The 21065-nt window shown below is 43.3% G+C and overlaps 1 protein-coding gene across 11 annotated transcripts in view; it reads right to left on the reverse strand.

Annotated features, from left to right (window-relative positions):
• Positions 1-21065, reverse strand: part of TMCC2 (transmembrane and coiled-coil domain family 2) — an 87902-nt gene that overhangs the window by 13667 nt on the left and 53170 nt on the right. Inside the window, exons 1-2 of one of the 11 annotated variants that reach the window (XM_079979236.1) lie at positions 19653-19940; positions 3414-3461 (exon numbers count right to left, since the gene is read on the reverse strand). The exons of 5 other annotated variants lie outside the window; for them this stretch is intronic. In XM_079979236.1, the coding sequence (XP_079835362.1) occupies positions 3414-3455 (42 nt within the window). In that variant the 5' untranslated portion in view covers positions 3456-3461; positions 19653-19940. Of the gene's footprint in view, positions 1-3413; positions 3802-12235; positions 12383-19652; positions 19941-21065 lie in introns of those variants that run through there. 5 more of the 11 variants (XM_079979245.1, XM_079979243.1, XM_079979241.1 and 2 more) reach the window with 5 other exon arrangements.

Here is a 21065-nt window from a genome sequence, read left to right on the forward strand (position 1 = left end):
ACTAGTTCAAATCCCATCAGAATTATTGAAGATTCAGGTAAAAACAACAACCCATTTTTTCAGTTTGAGACTTCCATCCTCAGTTGTCTGTGGTTCCTACTGATGGAAGGAATGGAATGGTGGTCTTACAGTGGAATGCCTGTTATCTTTGTACACAAAATCTGGAAGCCTTAATGGGAAGCTGGGAACATTTTTTCAGTCTGTAGTCTCATTCCCTTGGGAGTAATCTGTCAGGAGACGCATGCTGGTGGTGGGCAGGGCCTGAGCAAAATCTGAGCATGGCACCCCCCTTTCTTCCTCTCCTTCTGCCACCCCATTTCCCTCATTTCCCCAGCATGAACTTAGGCTAAGGGCTACATGTACCCTTCTGCATACAGGTTGTCCACCCTGCCTTAAGGACTTTCATAGTATATTTCCACTGATGTTGTGTTGATAAATTTGTGAATTGTGCCCTTGACTTATTTTTCCTCCTCGGGGCATCGGAACAAAACAGAACTCAGGAATCCTGACTCATGGCCCTTTGAGAATCAGCCTATCATACCACTTGAGTAAGGGAAATGAGAAAGCAAAGGCAAGAGCCAAACTTTGTACCATGTCATAAGTAGAGGTGAAAGGACCAGAAATATCCTCAGGATATTCTTCAGGGTTTGGTTAATAATGCTCCCCGGTCTCCTGATTTTGCTCAGCAGAAATGTAACTCTGCAGGCCATCCCTGAGACTAGAATGACAAAAAGCTGATAATTACATATGGGCTGTAGTTAATGGGTTTTGTAAAGCCTGCTTAACATTTGCCTGATGTTCTTAGGAAGCTGCTTCAGAAGCCAGGAACTCTGCCTAATTGCCAGAATAAAGCCCCTAAAGCATATTTGTCTCTCATTTGTAACAAAGGACACTACCAAATACTTGCCCCTCACTGAGTTTTCTATGCAAAATATTATGCAGATTGAAGTGGTGCATCCGAGGCATGGGACTTGCAGTTTGGAAATGGCAAAAGTTAAATGTATTCTGTAGACTCTGTGTAAGTAATTTTCATACTGCTTTCATGGAAGAGCCTCTGGTGCCCATGAACCATTGTTACTAGACTACAGTGACAGAAAGGCTTTCAACGTAGAAGAAGTGGAGACTTAACTCATAAATGTTTTGTCCACAACAGCAGTCCCAGCCATCCCAGATTTGTTCCTACAGACAAATGCAATGTCTGGTTTGCCTGATCAGAGATACATACAGTCCAGTATACCTGAAGGAACATCTTCACCCCTATCACTCAGCCCAGACACTGAGGTCCTCCTCCAAGGGTCTTCTGCTAGTTCCCTCACTGCAAGAAGGGAAGTTACAGGGAACCAGGCAGAGGGCATTCTTGATAGTGGCACCCGCACTATGGAACACCCTCCCTTCAGATGTCAAGGAGTTAAAGAACTATACAACTTTTAGAAGACATCTGAAGGCAGCCCTGTATCGGGAGGTTTTTAATGCTTGATGCTTTATTATGTTTTACATATATTCTGTAGAAGACGCGGGTGGCGCTGTGGGTTAAACCACAGAGCCTAGGGCTTGCTGGTCAGAAGGTCAGCAGTTTGAATCCCCATGACGGAGTGAGCTCCCGTTGCTCGGTCCCTGCTGCTGCCGCCAACCTAACAGTTCAAAAGCACACAGTGCAAATAGACAAATAGGTACTGCTCCGGCAGGAAGGTAAACGGCGTTTCCGTGCGCTGCTCTGGTTCACTAGAAGCGACTTAGTCATGCTGCCCACATGACCTGGAAGCTGTACACTTGGTCAGTAAAGCGTGATAAGCGCCACAACCCCAGAGTCGTCCGCAACTGGACCTAACGGTCAGGGATCCCTTTACCTTTATACATTCTGTAAGCTGCCCAGGGTGGCTGGGGAAACCGAGCCAAGTGGGTGGGGTATAAATAATAAAATTCTTACTATTATTATTATTATAGCCATCATCTGTTCCCATTATCATGGTGTCATGGTTGCAGCAAACACAACAGTTGTGTCTCATGACACCTTAAAGACAAACAAAGTTATTACAGCATAAGTTTTCATGAACTAGAGTCTACTTCATCATGTAGGCGCTCAAAATGAATGGTTCGACAGGAGATTGAGATCACACCAGATGTTTTAGACTATAACTCCCATCAAACAAAGAGAAAAGGCTTCTCTAGTTTTTCTCCTTACAAAGTTTTCTACCCAGCTTGAGGACCAGGTCAGCTGAACCCCAGGAGCTATTTCATTCAGACATGTGATAGCTGCAGTTTAATGGCAGATATTATACCTGCCTGTAAAAATCTTCCTGAGTTGTAAACTGAAGTAGTACAATTCAGTGCCTTTTCAATTCTCATAATTTTTCAGCATAGTAACAAAAGGACTTCATCCGTTTTGCCTTTAAAAGATGTGGCAACTGAAATTCATATCCAAATCAAAACAAGCCTTGACAGGCGTGGGGCTGAATGGAGATTACTGATGTTTGCCATGAAGGAGTTTGACTCTGTTTTCCTTAAATAAATGAGATTATATTATACATACATATTTGCTTATCTTAAATAAATTATATATACAAGCACACACACAGAGGATTAAGCAACAACCATGAATGGATAGGCACTGCGTAATATACTTCTACAGACTACAACAAGTCTCCCTTTCCAAATGATATAATACTGTGCAGGAGTAGCTTAAAAAATGAGGCAATGTTAGGAGTCGTATTACAGAAGGTACTAGACATAACAGAATAGAACAAAGTTCTACTCCCCTTGCTTCCAGTCAAAATATTCTTCGAAAGAAACGTGTAATTTCACCAGAACTAAAAGTGAAAGTTGTTAGTAACACCCACAATAACCATTTTCAGACAAGTTGCTTTAAGTGGGAAAACAGAACCCCAATTTTTAGCACCCCTATATTAGAATGATGTTGCAGCTGTGGTATGTTAGTTTTCCATAAATTGGGAGGCACTGTCTTAAAATACCTGTCCAAGGTCACAGTATCTGGATCACTGCAGATCTCCACTCCTCTACTAGTGCTGGGAAAGCAAGGAGGTGGTTAAATAAGGACTGTGCCAGGTCTTGGACTCAGCTTAAGGGGCCCATTTATCATCCATGCACCTGGGCGGCTGCCCAATTTTGCTTGGTACTGGCACTTGCCACAACCCTGTTTCCTTACTTCTAAACCAATGACTTAGTATACATTGAACACTGATTCCACTGTGTATTCATCACGAGGTTAGCCTTCCTATCTCACTGTATCACTCCCACTTTCATGCAGGAGTGAAATAGCTCTTAAGCTATCTCTTTAAGTGTTAGAAGTTCCAGCTCAAAACTTATGAAAGCTAAAAATCCTGTTGATTCTACAGAGGTATCTCATACAGCTGTGCCCCAAGAAAGGCCAGTTTGCACCAATCATTGTACCATACCTTCCAGTGTTCATCTGGTTCCAGCACTCTCTTCTTTCTCATAGTAGTCTAAGCTTCACTGCTGAGCAAAAGAAGATCCTTGGCAAAGGAAAAACCATGAGGGAAGCACCGACAAAGCTATCCAAAAGCTACCGGAGTCTTGCCCAGGCTACTGTTATCTTTCTGCTTCAGACATCCTACTGATCTGTTTTGCTGGGTGACAGAGGCAAGCAGGCGGGGAAAACACAACCCACACACAACATCATTCAGAGCAGCCACAAACTTGCCTCAACCTTATAAGATCAGCACTTTTTTTTGGAAAAAAACAACAAGGAGCTGCAGACTTTACAAACACTGACCAATGGTCTATTCTTAGCTCCTGAGCTGCTCTGGGGGCTTTCCAGGACCCAGAACACAGTGAGGAGTTTCTCCTTCTCTCTTATCGACTCACAGGAATTGAACTGAAACCTTCAAGATATAGATTCTTTTTTTTTTAAAGAACTATTTTGTGTACGGTCAAGATAAAAGCAAGCCCGGTGAAGCTGAAAGAGGAAACCAAGTCAATTTATTAGAGAAGTTGCTCAACTTCTGTTTCCATGAAGTGTGCAATTATTGCAAAGACTACGTCACTCAGTTCCCCTTTTTTTAAAGTAAGGCAGGGCAAAACCCATGTGGAGATGGAGAAACCGCTACTAGGAAACAACAGAGGAGGAACAAACCCAAGGCACCCCTTTTGGATGTATTCTAGAAAATAGTTCTTAGACATGGTAGTAAATATATCTGCAGAAAATTTACCAACAGGGGCTTTCTTTAGGGTTAACTGTCAGAAGCTGAATGGTCAGCCGCTGGTATAAAGTAGGGAATCTGCAACCCTTTAGATCAGTGGTTCTCAACCTGTGGGTCTCCAGATAGTCACTTGTGTTTCTTTGGTGGTGAGAGGGGTTGGGGTTGGCCTAGGGTGTAGTTTTTTTGTGATTGGCTGTTATGATCTTTGTTTTCATGTGTGAGTGGGGTGGGTGGGTGTTTTGGATCAGATTAGCCATATTCTGTGGGTCCCCAGATGTTGTTGGACTACAACTCTTATCATCCCTGAGCTAGCTAGGGGTGATGGGAGTTGTAGTTCAACAACATCTGGCAACCCACAGGTTGAGAAAGGCTGCTTTAGATGCTGCTGGACTCCAACTCCCGTCTTCACTGAATGTTGGCCACGCTGACTGAGCCTGATGGGCACTGGAAGTCCAACAGTATATGAAATATCACAGGCTCCCCACCCATTGTAAACTTATCCAGCCTCAGCCCAAAATTAAGACTGAGTACAACTTCCATTCAACTCAATTAGACATTAGGTAAAACTATTTCTCTATCATCAACTAAGGTAGGGACATCAAAACAGGAGATTGGATATCCCAACATTTGTGGAGATGGGTCTTGGATCGTGAGGAGATTATCGGTACTGTGGGAAAGGCTCTTTTAACTCTTTCCCAATGTGTCATTTCCCCTATTTAAATGTTCCTCCCCATCCTCAAAGCTGGTTTTAGCACTGCAGTGGGAAGAAAGAGAGACATGATGTGGGTACCTTCCCCTTTTCCACTTTAGAACTACTAGCAGCTTCATGAGTGGTTATTTTTGATGGGGGGGGGGAGGGTAGATGGAAAACAGTTAATCATCTCCTACCTGCCCTAATGTTGCTGTTCCAATCAGTATCAGAATTTGCAGCATCTTTTAAAATGGGGAGCAGAAGAGATCTAATCATGGCTCTCCTGCAACATGTCTGTTTTGGCCTTCAAACGTCACAGCAACGCTGGCAGGCTGTCTTGTGAATCAGACTTGCACAAGAGGTAATTTCAAGTTCCAAAGCCAAGATAGGTTTTTTGTTTTTGTTTTAAGGAACCTGTGTTGGCAGCCTCTTCCTGATTTTATGCTAAACTCCTTTATAGAAGAAGCTGAAAATAGGACATAGGTAAGTATGATTCAAGGAGATAGAGGTAGGGGAAAGCATTGCTGTCCCCAGAGCTCTACTCGATAAATTATATCAGATTCCCAAATAGCCAACACCAGCTGTGCAGATACAATAGAAGGAAGTGTGGCAATGTGACAATCAAAACTCCTGATTATCAAAAATGAACCTGTCCCTCTGCGGCACAACTGCTTACATAACTTTCTGGAACACAAGAAACATGTTTCTAATCCCAGGCCTGTGCCAAGGTCAGGTTCTGAATTATTGGTGAAACTAGGCTTTAGGAATTAGAAATGCAGGCAACCCCCAGTTTCCGTGGGGTTTGCATTCAGGCTCATTGCGTGTGATGGTGGAGCGTGTCCTGCCACACCCCATTCCACCCTCAATCCACCCTATTTTCTTACCTCTTCTGGGTTCACGGTGATGTGTGCATGTGCACTATCACGCAAGCTTTTAACACGTGCAAAATGGTTATTGCCTGTGCTGTACACCTCCACTTCCCTCGTCCTGTCCAACTGACTTTAACCCAGTTGTAGCATGCGTGACAGTGACCAGTCTGGGTCAAAACAAAACCAGGTGCACTCTTTTGAACAGTTATCGATGCACTGATAACATCTCATTCAGGCTATTGCAACTCACTGTACCTGCAGCAGCACAATTGTTCACTGGGGTGAGTCATACAAAGCATCTAAACGTTAGTTCTGGCACAACTACATTGGTTATTAGGTCATTTCTGAGCAAAATGTTAAGTGCTAATTTTAACCTACAAACCTCTGAATGTCTTAGGACCAGGGTACCAAAAGGACTGTTTCTCTACCTTAAATCTGCCAAGTCATTAAGACCAACCTCATAGACCCTGCTCCACATCCCCATGCCATATAAAGTAAGGCAGGTGGTAACCAGAGACAGAGTCTTCCAGTTGCTGTGCCTCATTAAAGGAACTCCCTTCTTAGAGAGACTCACCTTGCACTCTCTCTATTTTCTTTATGGCACTAGGGGAAACCTGCCTTTTTTTGTCCCGTTTTATGCTGAATTTTTAATTGACCAACTAGCTGCTATCTCTCATTCATATATATATATATATATATATATATATATATATATATATATATACACACACACACACATATATATATATATATATATATATATATATATATATATATATGGGTTATATTCAACCAAATCCTACTCAGGGTAGACCAATTAAAATTAATAAAGCTATATTAATCATGGCCATTAACTTTAGTGGGTCTACTCTGAGTAGGACCAGCACTGAATATCACCATGTGTGTGGTGGAATTCAGCACTATGCTATTAAAACATTCTGTCTGTGCAAGCATAACAGCTTATTAGATGGATCAATTCCCTGTTCCCCTCGTGCATTGCTCTGGAGTTCTCTTGATGCCCCCTCAAGGCCAATTTTGGGGGCATGCAGGGGGAGCAGGAGGGAGACCCTGTTGTGGAAGTACAAATCCTTGCATAGGGCTTCTGTTGATGGGGTTCAGTGTGGGATAGTGGTCAAAATGACAGATTGGGATTAGGAGACCAGGGTTCAAATCTGGGTGACCTTGAGTCAGACACTGCCTCTCAGCCTAACCTGGAAGCTACAAAGTCTGGAAGCTACAAGCATGCAGAGCTGTTTCATAAAATAGCAAGCCTTCAAGACTGGCAGGGATCTAATGCCCCAACTGCACACCTATTCTCCCCTTGCATGAAGCACCAAAGAAAGTGATTGGCAGAACAGGAGGTTTATCATATGCCACCTTGTCCAAGGGCACACCCAGGCCATACATTTAAAGCACTCTTATAGCACTTTAACAAAATCCTGGAAACTGTAGCTAGTTGATGGTGGTGTGAATTATAACTCTGTGTGGGGTCTCCTAATAACTTTCAGCACCTTCAACAAGCTATGGACTCTTTGCGGGAAGCCACAATTGTTGAAAGAGGTTTCTTGAAAGAGGTTTCTTCCTATTTGCCTAAGGGTGTCAAAACACAAGATACAAAATGGAGGTTCCCCATCAAGCATCAAATTTTCCCTGCAGAATATGTGAAACTCCCCAGTAACATCAATGTAGGGTGGAACTACATGTTACACTTTTGTTTTACAAAATGCAAGCAATGAAACTGCCATTTAACTGGACAGGGGAAAATATTCCAAATCCTTTCCCATTGAGGCTATTTTCCTGCCCCAAATCCCCATTCCCCACTGCTTTTACTCCAACTGTGCAAAAGATAGGAAATTATCTTCTTTCATAACAGGAATAAAAGCAGCTAGGGACCAGGGAAGATCTTTGATGGGGGAATTACCTGACAGAAAAGAGGTAAGAAACTGCTAGCCTTTTGTGATGCTCTTCTATTTCTTTTTTTTAAAAAACCCAGTCCCCAGAATGACTCACAGAACTGTATGTCATAGTGACCACAGCATACCTATTAAGAGAGGACCAAATTCTGGGTTAGCATAGCAACCAGCACAGTGTGCTTTTTATATTGTGTTACGGAGTATAAAAGCTACCTCAAAAGAAAAAGAATACTATCAACATAGGAAAGAGGGAGAAAGTAATTGTTTGAAGGAAGGAAGAGCATGACTGACCAAGTGCTTTGAATATCAATACGCAAATTAGTGACAAGACCTTGGAAACAGCCAAAAATACATTTCCCTTGCCTACTATGTAGACAAAAGTCCCACAGGGAGGTTATATGCTTCCTCAATTAATGCACACAAAAGAAGCAATTTCCTCAGCCTGACTGGATAATGATATTGAAGGGGCACAGAATGTTTGAAATCTCAGCAGGAGCCTTGTGCGATCCTGGAGCAAGCCATCTCTGAGAGAAGGGTTGCACTCAAAAGGCAGGCAGCGTGACAAGAGGAGGCAAGCAATCTTGCTGACAGTAGCAGTGAGGTCATAGTGCCTGAGGAAAACCAAGCCAACTTGGGTGATTGACTGAAACAGAGGCAATTTTCAGAGGGGCAGCCATGTCAGTCTGCTGCAGAAAAAACCAAGGGTTGCACCCAACATTGATTCTACTCAAAGAAGATGCACTGAACCAAATGAACACAACCAACTTAGTTTGGTTAATTTCAGTGGATATACTCTAAGTAGCACTAGCATTGGACACAACCCAGAGTGTCTCGTAGCATCTTATGAATCAACAAATTTTCATTATGTAATATGCTTTCATGCACTAGGGCAGTATTTCCCAAAACCTCTCCCACCCCAAACCATTTGAAAAGTTGCTGCAGGTCTTGGCAGACTGCTGAATGATTTTTCTGCCCCTTGTTGAAACTGTAATGCTCCGTTAGACGTGACATGATTTTTAATTGTATTTTTTAGTGCTTCCTTTATTTCTTATATATTGCATTTGATTGTATTACAGGTGAATTCCACAGAATTTAGTCTGTAATACAAATACCAACATATGAGAGATAAAAGCAATAAAATACAATTAAAAATCAATATAAATATTTAATACGGTGGATGTGCCTTCTCCCATCTTCAACTATAAATCCACGGACACTTCACAGACCACTTGAATCAAGCTTGTAAACCATGAGTGGGGACTAAGCATAGATGAAACAATTGGAGTTTAAGAGGGAAAAGGTGGAGCAGAGGCTGCAGAAAACAAACAGAGCGAGAAATGGGATGAAGCATGGAATAAGAGAGAAATGGGGTTTGGAAGGAGATAGTTCAGAGGGGGAAAGAAGTGGAAAGGAAGAAAAACAAAGAAGCAATATGAAATCCTAAGGTGAAAAGAGTGACATGAGATTGTGCATGTAAGGGGAGCATGTATATAGTTGCGTGGTACGTATAGATGTTTGGGAGAAGGGTTGGTGGGTTGCCCATAACTTTTCTGTGTGATGGTGGGGATTGGCTGCCATTGCCATTAAACACCACAAGATGGAAAGCTGCAGAGCACTTTACTTTGGAGGAGGAGGAGAGCTTCAGCCAGCCTTCAGCGCAGAGGTTACAGGAGCGCTGAGGCAGCTTTTTCAACTGCCTTGATCCTACAAGGTGCAAAGCGCCTTTAGCTCCCCGTTAACATCAGGAGGAGGTTAGGGCACTCTCAGCACTCTAGGCTGCCTGTGTAAACGCCTTTGGGCAAAGTCAATCTGTACAGTCCAAGAGAACCTTTTCTTTCCCACTTAGGCAGCAGAGTTCAGGAACCCAGCTGGCTTGAATGAGCCAGGCTCTCTTGACTCTGATGGGGGCCCTGCAGCCTGCTTTTCCAGAGGAGGAAGCATGTGTGGGTGTGTAGCGGGTGTCTCATGCCTTATAAAGCTATAGGAACTTCCTCTCCCAGGCTCTTTGGACAAAATTAAAAACCCAGGAAAGCCTTGGCTGCCTAAAGGTGATGAAAACTGGGTTCATTTTGAACACAGGAATGCACACTGGATGTGGAAATGGAAACATTAGTTACATAATCAGACTAAAGGGAATAGTACTAAAACCACAGCAGGGTAATGGGATTTTCAGGATAAAGCTCTTTTAAACTTTCAGGGATCAGCCACAAACTGGGTAGTGCTACAGATTTTCTATTTTCAGATAATAACAAATGTTTTTGTACTAGAGTATGCTGCTACTACTTGCACAGCTCACCAACCTCACATAACCCCCACCCTCCTGAGCCCCATATGACCAAAGAGGGCACTTAGAAGCTATCACGTCAAAGGCAATTTAAACCAGATTACCCCTGTCCAGGGGCCGGGAGTCTACAGAGCCGGGAGTCTACAGACACAACCTCCATCTTAAGCAAATGGACAGGTAGGAGAGAAATCTAAACAGCAAACAAAACTCTAGCACAAATCCAGTTTCCTTGAGCTGAGAGGCAGCCAAACTGAGGAGAACTTTGTTTAGAGACACTCTTTATCTGAAGGGCTGAACAGCCCCAAGTCTTATTTCCATATAAAGAACCACAAGAAAGAGTTGGGGACCTTGAAATCAGCACCTGGACAGCAGACTGAGAAGTCACTCAGGTCACCCAGTCACAAGTCTTTCTATGTAAATTTCTATGTAAATTCCAATGATTATTTTTAAACTGGCATCCATACACATCAATTAGCATATCCAAATTTTATGTAGATCAGCTTCTTCTTTAGCAGTATATTTCATCTCTTTTGGGTGGTAGGAGGCCACCTTAAATGAGCAGCTTCACAGAAGGAGAAAACACACTATGTGTTCAGTTCTATGTACTGAATGTGGCCAGTGAGCCATATTCTGCAACGGCAGTGCCAGCCCTCTGTAAGCTGGGTAATGGAAAGTCTATGCTGAATAAAATTCAGCTCAGTGATAACCAGTTTGCTCAGAAACAGAGCAGAGGAAGAAAAGGGCTAAGCAACCTATGCTCAAAATAGTAAGCACAAGGCATGTTTTCCTAGACACTGCCAATTACAAGAAAAAGGAGCTCTATTGGCTTGCTCAGAACACTGAGGTCTTTTGGAAGGAGGCGGAGGAAACTTGGCCTAAATTCATCGGAGTTTCAAAAATTTCAGTCCTAAGTGTCTAAAATAAGCTAAGGGTCACCTTACAAATGCACAGCGGTGTGTATGTGTGTGTTAAAATTCAATTTGATCTGCAGACTGGCAGTGCTAGAACAGAACACTGTCTGGAATGGGCACAACTTTCTCCTAAAGACCTGAGCTGACGCAACTTCTTGAGCAAAAAACGACAAAGTTGTTTCATTTAACCATAGCAGCTGCCAAGCCACCTCACATTTAGTAAGGTAAGCAGGAGAACTGTGCTGCAGTGGGAACAGCAGCCTACTTTTGCAAAAACAAACAAACAAAAAAACCCTGAGAAAGCAATTTCCTAAGATTCAAGAACACAATCAGAATAAATATGAAAATCTGCACATTCCAACCACCTCCATCACGATGATATTCTTCCCCACAAAAGGGGAAGCAGAGCATCACAACTGTATTCTATCCAAAAGCATAAGAACGTAAGAACCCTTCTGTAGCAAGGCCAAGAGGTCAATCTAGGCCAGCATCCGCCACAGTGATCAAGCAGACACTTATAGGAAGACTGTAAGAAAGACGTGAGCTCAAAAGTGTTCTCCCTACTTGTGTTCCCCAGCAACCAGTATTCAGAGGCTGGAGGTACTACACAGCCATCATGGCTACCAGCCACTGATAGCCTTCTCCTTTTTGGGAAGAGGGTGCAAAGTTCCAGGGTAGGAGAGGATCCTGCAGCAAACAGACCTAAAACAGGGGTGGATAAACTGTGGTCCACCAAATGTTGCTGGGCTCCCATTAGACGCAGCCAGTATATCCAATGGTCAGAGATGACGGGAGTTGAAGATCAGCAACATCTGGAACATCAAAAACCTTCCAGCAGCAGAGGTTTAGCACTGCAACCACTCAAAATGTTTCTGCTTATCATGGAAGAGGCAGAGAGACAGGGACCATATGGGAGCTTCTGGCAACAGCACCTCCTACTTCTTCTGCCCTCTTCTCCAGCTGGCTGGTTTTAGGAGATATAGTATGATAAGGAATCCTGCAGTCTAGTAGAACCAGTATAAACCCAGTAGATTCATCACCCCACTCAAGGTGCCCCCAAATGTCCTGCAACCAGGACAGGCCCCACCATTAGGCATAGTAAGGCATCTGCCTCAGGTGGTAAAGACTTGGAGGATAGAACTGTGTTTGCCGCCCAGCTTGCCCTGCACTCTGTAAGCAACCTGCTGCCCTCTGTTGTGGTGGAGGCAGCCAGCACTCAAGTTCAATTCAACTGCCAATCTGATCAGCTTCTGTTCATGGACCTGGGGTGGGAGAGAAATCTTGTCCATCCTAGGGAGCGAGACATATTGGGCTGGTCCTGCATGCTACCATCTGCCCTCCGATGAGCCCATGCTCCTGAAAATGCAGAAGAAAGAAGGCTGTACTTACAAAGACTCCTAATAAAGAGTTGAGCAGCAATATCTTTTTCCCAGGGCAGGGGTCAGATTCAGAAGGGTGCATTTCTGGCATGAGCAGCAGTGTTGGTAACGAGCCCGGCTGTGTGATCCTTCCACAGGGAAATTCTCCTCCTCCTGTCATGAGTTGAGTTAAGGATTGGAGACCTGGGTACTGGTGGGAGCATACGAACCACGGATGGGGGGGGGGAGGAAAAGAGGAAGGCATGTGTGTTTCGGCTGCTCGCTGGGGAACTGAAGCTTCTGAATCAGCAGCCAAGTACAATAAGCCCTGGCTAGTGCCATGGAGAACAGAGTGAACCCGGAGGCAGAAGGAACATGCAAGATGCAGGGGGAAGCTTTTCTGTCTCCTTGGTGCTTGCTTCCCGCACCGCCCCCCCTCCTCCCCAAAGCATTCAGAGAACAAACACTACCAATCAGCCCTGTTTGAATAAGCAGTGTGCTCTTTGAAGAGAGCAATTCAGAAGAAAATCCTGTGGTACAGAACAAGTTAGCCACAAAAGAGATCTTATGGCAGATCCCTTCTGCCATGCCAATTTCATCAACAAGCCGGGGCCTACCAAGCACTCAATGCTCATGACAGCAACAGATTATCTGGCCTTGTGCATGCACGGACAACAAAAAATGACTAACAATTAAATCCTAAGCATGTTTACTCAAAGGTAAATTACGCCAAGCTCAAGAGGCCTTACTCCCTACTAAATGTGTTTAAGACTATCGTGTCAGGTGCTTTATGAAGTCTGTTAAGTCTCCTGCTTTTGAGAGTGAAACTTTTCCTTGGCCAGAGCTTCATATGAGCACAGGCTCCTGCAAATCTGCTTTGGGTGCTAGTATCAGGCCCAGTGATAGGACACCCCCATGTAGAACTGTCCAAGAAGCTTGTCTGGAAACTGCAGCTAGGCTCCTGTAGGAAGTGGCTGACTGCGAACATATTCTGAAGGAACTGCACTGGCTGTCAATACACCACTGAAACCACTTCAAAGATTTGATACTTGTTCAGAGCTTTATACACAAATGGGGACCTGGATACTTGAGAGAAGACCTGCTCTCCCATAGGCCAACCTGTTTATTAGGTGGCTATCTCCCATTCATTGCATGTGGACTAAATTCAGAGGCCTTTGAACTAGAGTATGCAAAGCTTAAAAACTGATCAAGCATGAAAGCTTCCTATCAAGAAGCAGAGTCTCCAAACAGGTTAGCATTTTGACACCTATAGCCTCTCCCAGTGTGGTGTAGTGGTTAAGAGCGGTAGATCTGTAATCTGGGGAACCGGGTTCGTGTCTCCGCTCCTCCACATGCAGCTGCTGGGTGACCTTGGGCTAGTCACACTTCTTTGAAGTCTTTCAGCCCCACTCACCTCACAGAGTGTTTGTTGTGGGGGAGGAAGGGAAAGGAGAATGTTAGCCACTTTGAGACTCCTTAGGGTAGTGATAAAGCGGGATATCAAATCCAATCTTCATCTGTTTTCTGATTTATAAATATATCTCTGCAGCTTCCCACAGATTGTTCTTCTGTTGTGCTCATTCTGGGAGTTTTTCTTGTGGGATTACATCTTGCCATAAAAATGCAAGGTTGCAATGCGGAAGGCACAGATTCAACAAAACTGTATGCGAAGAAGAAAGGAGTGACCTTGAGCAGGCTATTTTAATTAGTCTCTTAGTTCTTCATTAGGAGAATGGAAACAACATTCTCTTCCCATGCTGATTGTGAAATATGCATCTTGGTAGGTAGCCATACAGCTCCTAGCATAATGGAACACCTCAGTGTTGCTACAGTGCGAAACACCACTAATAACGGCTGAAGGATAAAAGGCAGCATTCATAGCATGGTTTCTTATTGTCACTGTACTTTCTGTATAGTTTCAATACAATTTTTATTTTTTCAAGTTTTTATAGGCTTTGAGGGCGGTAGAAACTCTTTGATGAAAAAAAGATGGAAGTCAAATCTTGAAGCCATTTGTTAAGAATAGCCTGCTAAATCAAGCCAATGGCCCATCTAGTCCAGCATCCTGCTCTGACAGTAGCCAAGCAGAAGCCTATGGGAAGCCCACAAGCAGGACTTGAGCACAACAGCACTCTGCCCACCTGTGATACTCATCAACTGGCAAGCAGAGTGGAGATAAAACACAGCCATCGTGCCTAACAGCCACCAGTAACCAGATCCTCCATGAATTTGTCTAATCCTCTTTTAAAGCCATCTAGGTTGGTGGCCATCACTATCTGCTATGGGAGCAAGTTCCACAATTTATGCACTGTGTGAATAAGTACTTTATTTTATCTGTCCTGTATCTTTCAGCCTGCAGATTCATTCTATCTCCATGAGTTCTAGTGTTATGAGAAACTTTTCTCTCTCCAATTCCTCCATGCTATGCATAATTTTTATAAACTTTTATCATGTCACCTCTTACTCACCGTTTCTCTAAACTAAAAAGTCTCAGATGCAGTAAGCCAGCCTTTCTCAACCTGTGGGTCCCCAGATGTTGTTGAACTAAAACTCCCATCACCCCTAGCTAGCAAGGCCAGAGCTCAGGGATGATGGGAGTTGTAGTCCAACAACATCTGGGGACCCACAGGTTGAGAACCACTGCGTAAGCTTTCCTCATAGGGAAGTTGCTCCATCCTCTTGATCATTAAAATGCCCCTTAAACAATGGTCGTTTAAAACAGGGTAATTACATGGCTTAATTCAGCAAAAAAACACACACCAAAATCCTGTGGGTTTTTAAGGGATATTCTAACAAATGGCCCCAGATTTGACTTTAGTTTTGTATGCTTTTTTAAAAAAAAAACAAAAAAACAGCAATTGAGTACAAAACTTGGGTTTGGGGCACAGATGTTATGGTTAAACAGAGGCTGCAATCCTATTCAATGGGAATCATTCATAATGTTGAACACAATATTGCTTTCTTCTGAGTAAGCATGCAGGACTGCGCTGTTCAACAAATAGCTCTGTGGTGAAAAAACATTGACTCACCTCTGCAAATTTACCACCATCCAGTAAGCAGGCAGATTTGCTGCCCTCTGGTTGGAATCCAGGAGAAGGCTATTTAAGGACTTTCATTTGCTAGGGAAAGTTCCAAAAGTTTCATGATCACTGCTGGGGTCCAACCCAGTGCTGTTATGGATGACAGCACATGCCTGGGCCTGCTGGCAACTCAACAAAGCTTGCTTTGAAGAGAGTTAGATTACAGAGCGACTGCAACAGGTTGAAATGTCACTGCATACTCTCTCTGAAATTCTTATCTGCAGCCTAATTATCTCAGTTAATTAAGGATACTGCCAGACAGCTTCCTGTGGTTTGGCGCCATAATACAGAAATGGGAGCACATGATATTGTCACTCGGCATGGGAAGCCACTCTGTACTCTGCCTGGCCCATGCTGGTTGCATGCAAACTGATAAATGTGAACAAGAAATGCTGGGTATCTGAAGATCTGTCTGGATATGGTCAGTCAAGCCTTGTATCACCTCCACCCATCCACAGCTAATTTCTATTTTCCTGTGGCACCACAGAACAATACACGGAGCGATTCAACCTCATTCACTTATTCACTCCCTATTTCCAACAATCAGAGGTACAGTGATATCCTGGTGGCCCAATTCTAGCAGTACAATCATGGCAGCCTGTCATGGCACCTTCAAGACTGGTAGTGAAGGCACACAACTCTTAACAGCAGCAAGGCTCTTTCAGAAGCCCTCTCACTGTTTTCAGTCTAAATATACCTCCCTTCCTCCTGAAACACCCCAGATTTATATATGAGTGGGGCAGACATGTAAAAAGCAGCATTTATGTGTCACCATCTCATCTTGTTTGGCCCTACTTCAGACACCCAAGATCAGTTCATAAGTACAAAAATAAGGCAAAAACAAAGCAAAGTTGTCAAGAAAGCCGGAAAGGCTACCCACACATATTATGAGATACCTTGTGTACACGTCTGCTGTAGCTGTTCAGAGGTATTGCGTAATGACAGCTTTCACAAGAATTGAAATTATGAAATGGCAACATGAGGGTGCTACCAGATGGGACACTGAGAGCCAGAGATCAGGTTTAATAACACATTTCAAAGCTATTTAGTCACAGTCAAAAAGAGAGTCAGGGAGAAAAGTCCCCAAGAACAACTCCCTCTCAGTTTTTCACTACCAACTAACTGCATTGTTTCTTGTAACACCACTAGCATTGTTACTTTTAACCAGCCTCACAAATAAGTTGCCAGCCCACACTTTTCTATGCTCACCTGTGCATGCATACCAGTATAAGTCATTGATAAAGCACATCTATAGCCTGGGAGATGGGGGGAGGGCACAAACTCAAATTTATATTTAAAAAATCTCCCTATTTGCTCACCTGGTGGCAATTCTGACTAGCCACAGGTGAGCAAGTGACTGCCTATTTACAAGCTTGCTTTTAGTTGAATTCCTGTCTAGCTCCTGTGTGTAAAAGGGTAACTAATCTAGAGTACATATTCTTGCTAAAGAGAGATAAAGGCTGCCTCCTACCACAATCCTTAAGTTAAGTCTCCAATTTTGGTCATAAAGTGGTTTATACAAACCCCTGAACTGAAGAAATGAATCCTGAAGCTGCCACTGGTGGTCAACCTTCCTCTTTCTTCTTGTGGAGACTAGGCTTTTGATCAACATATCCAAGAACAGCCAGCATTTTGAGATTACTGTTTTTAATCTATAATTCATCCATTTCCTACTCCATTTGCATCTACTGATCCCACATGGAAGAGCACAGAAAGGATATACCAGAAGGTCATAGGAATCCATATCTTGCTCGGGCTTTTTCTTGCAAAATTTATAAGGATTCTTTATTTCAGTATAACAGCTGCAAAATGTGACCAGGGTTCCCCCCCCCCCTCCAGAACAGAGGCAGCCAACAAGGTGACCTCCAGATGTTGGACTCCCATCCCCATCATTCCTGACAATTCACCATGCTAGCTGAGACTTAGGGGAGGTGGAGGGTACCATGTTACTACGGCTGCTTTGAAAGCACTCTTGCCCACATTTAACCAATGCCCAACTGCAACCTCCTCGCCTTCTCCAAGTTGAAGAGACTTTTAAAGCGGAGTTGTAATATAAGATGTAAAGGCTGCATTATATTCATTATATCTGGTCCTCCTGTTTGCAAAAATACACACCAAGTATACACATCTGTAAATAAGTTCTCACTGCTCCCAAGCTCTCACAATTTAAAAAGAATAAACTAACATAAAACCAGGTCCCTGACTCTTTTTGCCCCCTTGTAAATCAGTGACAATTTTACCACCTCCATCCAAAGAACCAGTGTTTCACTTAAGTTTAAAAACTTAAAAACTCTAGAATTCCTGACCAACAGACCTAGAACTCTTCCCATGCAGTCAACTGAACTTGGAAAAAGAATTAAACTACAATATGTGAAGTCCTCCACCAAATTAAGAATACACATCTGGCTGACCACTGTGAAAACAGGATGATTGGCCTGATCCAGCAGGTGCTTCCTATGTTCTTACAACCTTAAGAGTCAAAGTCTGTATTATTTCTGACCAAATCATACATGACATGTTTTATTTATCAAACCAGCCTCAGTACAAAATTAAAAAACTAACTCCTTTGCTTTAGATGAGGTCCAAATTAAGGGGGGGGGTCAGATTTGAAGAAGTGTTGAAGTTAGGGTGGCCAAGAGAAGGAGGAATCAGACTCCTGCACCTTTAACAGATGTGCAGAAGAAATTTCAGCATCACACACAATGCACCTGGTGAAATCCTCCCATCTACACAACTATTAAAGGTGCAGAGTCCTGCCTTCTTTTGAATCTGGCCGCCCTACTTGGAGCTGAGTTCAGCAGGACTTGTGAGTGTCCAGATCGGGGGTGGGGGGTGGGGACCCTGTGGTTCTCCATATGTTTCTGACTCCGAATCACATCTAGTCCAGCCAGCAAAGTTAGTGGTGAGGGATGATGGGACTTGTAATCCAACAAAATCTGGTTGGCCACAGGCTTACTAGTACAATTCCAAGCATGCTTATGGCATCAAAGGAATTGGTTAGGAAAGTCTTACTCAATTTTTTTCATTGGGCACTATATGACATGCGGTTCAGTTCCGCTGACTTCACTGCTTTCTGTACCAACAAAAGACAAAGAGGGAGGAAAGAAACAGGAAAACTGCATTTTCTAAAGTTTGATTTTGTTTATATTTTTCAAACGGCTTTAGAGCTGGCACAGCATAGGGAGCTGGAAACTCCCTCATTTCAATGTCACGCAGTCACTAGGTAACTCACAGTGCAATCTTCTACTCAGTGTCTACTCAAAAGCATGAATTCAGTGGGGCTTATTCCCAGGTTACTGGGTACAGAACTGTAGCTCCAACGTACTTGGTAGCCAGCCCCATTCAGTTATGTGGGGTTTACTTCTGAGCAGACATGCAGAAGATTGTACTCAGCCTCAGTCTCCACCACCCCCACTCACTCACTCTGCTTCCCCATCTGTTATATGGGGATAATACTGCTAGACTACCTCACAGGGTTGCTGTAAAGATTACTGGAATATGATGCTTTATGGCTGCTGGGAGGTGTGTTGTTGTTTTTTTCATCCCACCCAGACTTATATCTTTTACCTTTTGAAGGAGATCTTTGTACTGAGTGTACAGTGGTGATAAAAAAAAATCTATGTACACATAGGAAAAAAAGACCATTCAATGGATATAATGCACCTTGCAATTTCGAAATGCACTAAATAAAGTAGTAGTAGTAGTAGTAGTAGTAGTAGTAGTAACAGCATGTATTAAATGTAAACACAACCCACTTCCATTAACCTAGGGATGTGTTTCTGCACAGAAAAATAAATTAGTGGAATGTTCCTAATTTTTTTCTTCCTTTGCTTCTGTGCTCAGTCATTCTGCATTAAGGAACCAGAGGTCTTACCTAAGGAAGGAGAGCTCATGTTACTACGATTCCATCCACTGAATTCAGGGCTGTGTTAACTCTCTTGGCAAAGGATTCATTCAGGAAAAGAGTAACCCTCTTCATTAATAAAACACTGAACATTTTACAGTTTTACTATAAAGCATTATTGTTAACTGTGATTACTGTATAACATTAGTATACCTGGGTCAACATCCAAAACTGAACGAAAAACAAGTGCCTTCTGTGAGCTAACACACCCAGATGACCTGAAACTAAATGAACCCCAAAGATTAGAAGCAATCAGAAAATGGGATAGTAAGACTTCTAGGAAGCGTGTACATACATCTGCTTACAAAAATTGCATCCCAATCACATAACTCCTCACCATTAAGGAAAGCCTGGGAAATCCCCTCTACATTACACAGAGAGCGCGAAAATCAAGAGATCACAGTAATGTAGAAAAACATAACATTCCATCTCCATGCTATGCAGCTAGAAAACACAAAGGATACTCTGGAAGCCAATCTCCTCTGCTGAGAAGCCAATCTTGATCTCCAGCTTCCTTTTGACCAAAAGGTCACTGTGCTAGGTCAGTTCTATTCGTTCCTCAAAACGTCTCCCAAGGATAGTCCTTTGCCTTTACCATTGTCTTTCTTTCCAGCCAGAAAATACTCCTCTCCTCTAGTTTACTTGCTTTGGTCTCTGAAGAGTTTCTCTGGAACCGTCCAAACTCTCCAGCTCTCCGAGGCAGTTTTTCATGCCCCAGACAGTTGTCGACTCTTTAAGTAACCCAATCTTTAAAAGGGCAAAGGGAGGCAAAGTCCCGAAACCGAACACGGTCAGAGGCCAGCTGGCATGGAGGAAGGAGTCATAGCTGCTGCACCCAAGTCCCAGCCAACAGGAAAATGCCTTGTCAGAAGTGACAAACTTGGACAGACCTTCTGGAGTGATGGGTCCCAGTCAGAAGAGCAGGCAGCTCACTGATGGCATGCCAGGATTTGCAAAGGTTAGAAGCACCCAGTCCTTGAAAAGTTCTGGAAACACTCTCATCTTTTTCTATTTAAAACATATTGTTATGCGTTTTTTGTGGGGTAGACTGCATTGCTTGAACCTCCTTCTAATTCCTGGATCCAGCATAGATTCAATTCCAGGAATAGACAGGCTAGCTTCCTAGTGAGGGAATGGTCCTCTAGGTACGGGCCATTAAGGTAACAAAGGAAGTGGCTTTGTGCCAGACAGCAAATGGGTAGTCCCCCACCCGTCCTCAATTCCCTGGTAGTTAGAAAGACAAAGGCCAGAGTTGACTTATGTGATCTAAAACGTGGAAATGGGAAGGCTCCAGGCTGGGCAGCTGGGAGACAGAGCCATGCCTGATTTATGCTGGAATCCAAGGCTGTGGCCTACAGGAAAAGCAAGATCCTCTTTGGGTGTTGATGCTGTGAACACCTCCACCATAGGCTCAGGTTGAATATATCTGTAAATAAACCATATTTCATAAAGACACCACAGTCTCCGCTGTGCATCATTCCAAAAGAAACATGAACCCTGAGTAAGAGTCTGGAACCCCTGGAATCTCGCACCACTTAGAGACTGGGGTGGCGTGCAACAATATAGATGCACACACCATCAAGCACCACTACCTCAGATTTCCACATCAATCGCTTTAAGGAGTAGACCATAATTCAATATATGGCACTATGGAAAACTAGGAATCAATAACATTCTCACAAGTCCATCTTAATGAAGCACCAAATTTGGAGTGAAACCGTAGAGGCAAAGGAATAGTTCTACTTCCTAGAGTTTCTGATATCTAAGTATTACGATTAAAATAGCCATCCCCAAGTTAGTGTCCTCCAGATGTTTTGGATTCCAGCTCCCATCACCTTTGGCCTGCATGGCCTATGGCCAGGGAGCATAACAACCGC

Source organism: Podarcis cretensis (assembly GCF_951804945.1).
Source record: "Podarcis cretensis genome assembly, chromosome: 6".
Classification (NCBI taxonomy): Eukaryota; Metazoa; Chordata; class Lepidosauria; order Squamata; family Lacertidae; genus Podarcis; species Podarcis cretensis.